The sequence below is a fragment of the Acipenser ruthenus genome, chromosome 4 (genome assembly GCF_902713425.1).
Source record: "Acipenser ruthenus chromosome 4, fAciRut3.2 maternal haplotype, whole genome shotgun sequence".
In the NCBI taxonomy this organism is placed as follows: Eukaryota; Metazoa; Chordata; class Actinopteri; order Acipenseriformes; family Acipenseridae; genus Acipenser; species Acipenser ruthenus.
The window spans coordinates 47,115,035-47,121,767 of NC_081192.1; the positions used below are offsets into that span (position 1 = coordinate 47,115,035).

General features: G+C 53.1%; 1 protein-coding gene across 1 annotated transcript; it reads left to right on the plus strand.

The window, feature by feature from the left end:
- The first annotated feature begins 1,702 nt into the window (after positions 1-1,702).
- On the plus strand, positions 1,703-6,463 carry LOC131736889 (uncharacterized). The gene is made up of 2 exons (XM_059022464.1): positions 1,703-2,354; positions 6,181-6,463. Exons 1-2 carry the CDS (start codon positions 1,823-1,825, stop codon positions 6,186-6,188), a joined length of 540 nt encoding a protein of 179 aa, XP_058878447.1. The 5' UTR covers positions 1,703-1,822; the 3' UTR covers positions 6,189-6,463.
- Positions 6,464-6,733: the final 270 nt, after the last annotated feature.

Sequence of the window (6,733 nt, forward strand, 5' to 3'; positions counted from 1 at the left end):
CAACATTTTCTCTCTGTGCTCCGCAACAAACATGTCCTTATCCGCATGGACAACATGTCAGTGGTTGCATACATGAACCACCAGGAAGGGCTTTGGTCCCCGGGGTTATACCGCATAGACTTTCATCTGCTGATCTGGGCACAGAGGCACTTCCTGTCACGCCGGGCTGTACATCTCCTGGGAGTGGTGAACTGGGTGGCGGACCTCCTCTCCAGGGAGGGTCTTCAACCATCAGAATAGTGACTGCAACCTCAGGTGGTGCACCTCATTTAGGAACGCTTTGGGGAAGCCCAGGTTGACCACGTTGCCACGGCAGAAACGACCCATTGCGCTTGTGGCTCTCTCTCCGCAGCTGCGGAGGTCCACTAGGCGTCGATGCCTTAGCACACGAATGGCCCAAAGCGCCTTTATACGCCTTCTCGCCTATACTTCTCGCCGAAACTCTGCCAGCTGCTGCAGGGCCAGCCCTGAGAGATCCCGCTGTGCATGGATCTCCTCAGTCAGGCGAAAGGCACCCTCTGGCACCCAGAACCGGGCAGACTCCAACTGTGGGTCTGGCCCCTGAACGGGACCGTCTTTCCGCCCTAGGGCTCTGTGACAGAAATACAATGAGTTCTGGTGATAAATCTTCCTCCCGACCTGTGAGGGCGCTAAAGAACGGGAGGAGAAGTATCTGGAAGGGCTGGTCTGACAGTTCGTTTCCGGGACCGGAAAGTGGGTCAGCCTGGAAGGAAGCGAGACTCTGTTGTAAGACCGTATTGATTTGACAGGTAAACAAGGGGCAGCTGCAAGTAATAAGGCAGCTGCAACCGTTTACCTAGATATCATGCGGGATTACATATAGGGGCCAGGGTAACGCTGTTCTTTTCCTTCGTTTGGGTTAAACGTTTGGAGAGAGAAGGATCGAGAGAGGAGCTCTCATCGTTAAAAAGAGATAACTACGTGTTGTGTTGTGTTGTGTTTGTCTGTGTAATTGTCTGTGTTTTTCACCACCAGACAGTTAAAGCACTACTCCGGAGCTGTCGCCAAGGGTCAGCACTATCCGGAGCACCACTGCACCCCGCACTATCTGTGTTTGCCCCAGCAATACTGCACTCACCCAGGACTGGTGACCGTCTGTTTGTTTTTGTTCAGGACTGTGCCTTGTTTATTGTTATCCCCGTGCGTTACACATCGTTGTGTATCGCCGGGGATTTAGTTGCTTTGCGGTCACCAGACCTGGAAAAAAGAATAAAGCACTGTTTTCACTGGAATACCGTTGTCTGCCTGTCACTCCTGCACCGCATCACCGCTACACCTGTTCCCCTTACTTACCACTTTGCCACACGTGGTGTCAGACTACGGGATCATGGACCGCAACGCACTGGCGGAGCTGCTGCAGGCGCTGGAGAGCAGGCGCGACGCAGAGGAGAGAAGGAGGGAGGAGCGCTACACGGCGCTCATTGAACGGGTAGGGCTGGCCGTTGCTGCAGCGACGACCCCTACCACAACACCGCTGATGTCGCCCCCGAAGGCACGGGCAATGAAGATGTCGGCGGAGGATGACCCGGAGGCGTATTTGGTGGCGTTCGAGCGGCTGGCTACCGCGGCGGCTTGGCCGCGGGAGTTCTGGGCCAGCCAGTTGGGACCCTGCCTGATTGGGGAGGCGCAGGCAGCCTACCAAGCCATGAGCGACCATCACGCCACCGATTATGACCTGGTCAAGCATGCTATCCTCCGCCGGCTGAACATCACCACGGAGACCCACCGGGCGCGATTTAGGGAGTACCGGAGAGCCCCGGAGACACGCCCCAGGGTGGTTGCAGAGCGGTTGTGCGACCACATGGTGCATTGGCTGACCCCCGGGAAGAAGACCGCCCAGCAGATGGGGGAAGCCATTGTGGTAGAGCAATTCTGCCATGTGGTCGGCGCCGAAACCCAGGCGTGGATACGGCGCCACAACCCCGACACCCTGGAGGAGGCGGTCAAACTGGCCGAAGACTTCGAGGACTCCCTGACCTCTGCCCGGATCGGGATCCTGTCGGCCCCTGCCCTTCGGAGCAGCCGACCTCTCCCTCCCTCTCCTCCAACACCACCACCACCACCCCCCACGTTCCAGGGACCCAGACCTCCCAGAGCACCGACCCCATTGGGCCCCCTTGCCTCCCCCCCATGGAGACCAAGGTTGGCCCCCAGCTGGGGTAGAGGTGCTGCCCCTGCCCCGTTGCCATACCAGCAGCGGGACAGATTTCTGACCTATGCCCCCTCTGTCCCTCCTATCTGTTTTAGGTGCCACCAGCCGGGACATCTGGCCAGGTCATGCCCCGCTGCCATGGAGTGTGACGTGGCCGCGTGCAATTGGGCACCTGAAACTGGTAAGCGTGGGGAATATGGTCGGGAGGGGCCTTGTTTGATTAATGTTGTGTTAGGGAATGTGAAAACCCACGCATTAGTGGACACAGGGTGTGAGCAAACCTTGATTAGGACAGCTCTCCTGGGCGGTGTGTCGTGGCGGCCACGAGGTCAGGTGGCCATCTCCTGTATCCATGGAGACACGGCGGCATACCCCACATTAAAAGTATATTTATCGGTAGGACCGATAAAACGTCACCTTGTAGTCGGGGTGGCGGAAAGGTTGCCACACCCAGTTATTCTGGGTCGAGACTGGCCAAAATTCAAAGAATTGATGCAAACAATGGCAGTCTCAGCCACACACGTAAACGTGGCAGAAAAAAAAAAAAGAGGAACGAATTGGTGATGTGTTTCCTTTTCACACTGAAATGTTTTCCCCTCTTTTCCGTCCTAGAAAAACAAATAAGGAGAGACGGACCGCGAAATGGGAGGGAGCATTTGTGAGACAAGGCTGGGGTCTGGTGGGAGAGTGCTGCAATGGTAACAAACGCCAGTCGAAGGGAGTGGGAACGCAGTGTGACCGAGAGAGCGAGGTTACTGGACCGACTAGAGCAGAGGTTATTCCAGCCCCTCTCAATGTACCGGACCCGTGGTACTCAAGCGCGGACCTAGTGTGGGGCCAACAAAACGACCCGTCACTGGTGCACGCTTGGGGGCAGGTCCGGTCCATTGAAGGTAAGGATGTTGACGGCGCTGGGGCGCTAGTATATCCACATTTCAGTATCAAGGGGCAATTACTATATAGGGTAAACCTAGCCGCGGGCACAGGACAGCCTGTAACACAATTGTTGGTTCCCCCGTCTTGTCGGACCGAGGTCATGAGGCTGGCGCATGATATCCCTTTTGCGGGGCACCTCGGAGCCGAGAAGACGAGGGAACGGATATTGGCTCGATTCTATTGGGTAGGTCTTCATACTGATGTGTCGAGATATGTAGCCACCTGCCCAGACTGCCAGCGAGTAGCGCCGGGTCGAGTGCGCCCCGCCCCTTTGGTCCCACTGCCGATTATTTCCACTCCTTTCGAGCGCATTGCAATGGACATAGTCGGCCCTTTGCTACCTTCTGACTCCGGGTATACGCACATTTTAGTAGTGGTGGATTATGCAACGCGATACCCGGAGGCAGTTCCATTGAGGTCCACTAGTGCCGCTGCAATAGCCACCGAGTTAGCACAGATTATGGCCAGAGTAGGGATCCCCAAGGAGATTTTGACCGATCACGGAACTAACTTTTTGTCCAATACGTTACAGCAGGTGTACAAAATATTAAAAATACGTCCCATCAGGACGTCCGTTTATCATCCACAATCGGACGGTCTGGTGGAACGTTTTAATCAGACCTTAAAGTCGATGCTGAGGCGATTTGTGACACAAGAGCAGAAACATTGGGCATCACTTCTCCCCTACCTCCTTTTTGCAGTGAGAGAAGTGCCGCAGAGTTCAACGGGGTTCTCCCCCTTTGAGCTCCTGTACGGCCGGCAGCCTCGCGGCATTCTCGACCTGCTGAGAGAGGGGTGGGAGGAGCACAAAGGCTCGTCTAAAAATGTAGTGAAGTATGTGCTCCTACTCCGAGATCGCCTGGATTTGGTCGGTCGTTTGGCCCAAGACAACCTCAGATCGGCTCAGCACCGACAAGAGCAGCATTATAACAAAAATGCACGGATTCGAACCTTTCGACCAGGGGACAAGGTAATGCTGCTACTTCCCTCATCAGAGTCAAAACTGTGTGCTAAATGGCAGGGGCCGTATGAGGTGATTCGGGCTATAGGGAAAGTAAATTATGAAATTAGACAGCCCGATCGCCGGAATGAACGTGAAATTTACCACATTAATTTGTTGAAGCCCTGGCAGGCAAGAGAGGTCTTATTTATAGCCCCAGGCAATATGGAGGATGATTTAGGTCCCTGTCCAGAGACCCCGAGCACAAGAGCGATTTCAATGGGGGAACAATTAGTTCCGGATCAGCAAAGAGAGCTGCGTAAGCTTATTGAGGAGTTCAGCGATGTTTTTTCTGATGTGCCCGGCAGGACGAACTTAGTTGAATATGACATTATCTCTCCCCCAGGTGTCACAGTGCGAGAGAGACCGTACCGGATCCCGGAAAGTCGACGAAGTGGCGTTCGCAAAGAGGTACGGGATATGCTCGAGCTTGGAGTGATTGAACCTTCCAGGAGCGAGTGGTGCAGTCCTATTGTAATAGTGGCTAAGAAGGACGGCACCAACCGCTTCTGCGTAGATTTCAGAAAGGTGAATGCTATTGCCAAGTTCGATGCGTATCCCATGCCTCGGGTCGACGAACTTTTAGACAGACTGGGAAAAGCGAGGTTTATTTCCACTCTGGACCTGACGAAGGGATACTGGCAAATCCCTCTAACCCGCAGCTCCAGAGAGAAAACCGCATTTTCAACACCAGAGGGGCTGTTCCACTTTAAAACCATGCCGTTTGGGCTACATGGTGCGCCCGCTGCCTTTCAGAGACTGATGGACCAGGTTTTACGCCCACATCATGAATATGCAGCAGCGTATATTGATGACGTGGTGATTTACAGCTCCACCTGGCGAGAGCATTTGGCTAGGGTTGCAGCCGTTCTTCAGTCTCTAAGGGCAGCCTGGCTGACAGCTAACTTGAGGAAATGTGCGTTTGCCAAGACAGAGACTCAATATTTGGGATTTGTAATGGGAAATGGAAGGGTGAAACCTGTGGTCACCAAAATCCAGGCTTTGGTTGATGCAGCGATCCCCAAAACCAAGACTCAGGTGAGGTCACTACTGGGCTTAGCCGGTTATTACCGCCGCTTCATCCCCGAGTACGCCACAGTGGTTAACCCGTTAGTCGACCTCACCAAAAAGAGTGCTCCAAATTTAATTAAATGGTCAGCTGAGTGTCAGGGGGCGTTTGATACGATTAAGCGTAAACTTTGCCAGGCCCCCACTCTTATTACCCCAGATTTCACCAAGAGATTCATCCTCCACACCGACGCCTCGGATGTAGGTTTGGGTGCAGTCTTGTCCCAAAAAGTAGCTGGAGTAGAACACCCGATATTGTACCTGAGCAAAAAAATGTTACCTCGGGAGCGTAACTACTCCGTAGTCGAAAAAGAGTGTTTGGCCATTAAATGGGCTACTCACTCTTTACGATACTACCTGCTGGGACACTCATTTGATCTTGTCACAGACCACGCCCCACTCCAGTGGTTAAGCACCATGAAGGACAGCAATGCCCGGATAACTCGGTGGTATCTGGCATTGCAGCCCTTCATGTACCATATGGTACACCGTGCGGGGAAAGACCACCAAAATGCGGATTATTTTTCCCGGGAGGGGGGAGCAATGGGAAAGGTAGATTTAGCCGAGTGTTCCTTCGGCTCCACTCTGAGCGGTGGGATATGTGACAGAAATACAATGAGTTCTGGTGATAAATCTTCCTCCCGACCTGTGAGGGCGCTAAAGAACGGGAGGAGAAGTATCTGGAAGGGCTGGCCTGACAGTTCGTTTCCGGGACCGGAAAGTGGGTCAGCCTGGAAGGAAGCGAGACTCTGTTGTAAGACCGTATTGATTTGACAGGTAAACAAGGGGCAGCTGCAAGTAATAAGGCAGCTGCAACCGTTTACCTAGATATCATGCGGGATTACATATAGGGGCCAGGGTAACGCTGTTCTTTTCCTTCGTTTGGGTTAAACGTTTGGAGAGAGAAGGATCGAGAGAGGAGCTCTCATCGTTAAAAAGAGATAACTACGTGTTGTGTTGTGTTGTGTTTGTCTGTGTAATTGTCTGTGTTTTTCACCACCAGACAGTTAAAGCACTACTCCGGAGCTGTCGCCAAGGGTCAGCACTATCCGGAGCACCACTGCACCCCGCACTATCTGTGTTTGCCCCAGCAATACTGCACTCACCCAGGACTGGTGACCGTCTGTTTGTTTTTGTTCAGGACTGTGCCTTGTTTATTGTTATCCCCGTGCGTTACACATCGTTGTGTATCGCCGGGGATTTAGTTGCTTTGCGGTCACCAGACCTGGAAAAAAGAATAAAGCACTGTTTTCACTGGAATACCGTTGTCTGCCTGTCACTCCTGCACCGCATCACCGCTACACCTGTTCCCCTTACTTACCACTTTGCCACAGGCTCTCAGACGCAGTAGTGAGTGCACTGCAGAACGCTAGGGCTTCTTCCACAAGAGCGTCGTATGCCTATAAATGGAAATATTTTCAAAACTGGTGCATGGCCAGTGGCCATGATCCCATGTATTGCCCTATAGCAGTTATATTACAGTTTCTGCAAGATGTACTAGAGGCGGGTAAATCCCCCTCTATGTTGAAAGTGTACTTAGCAGCCATATCTGCTTG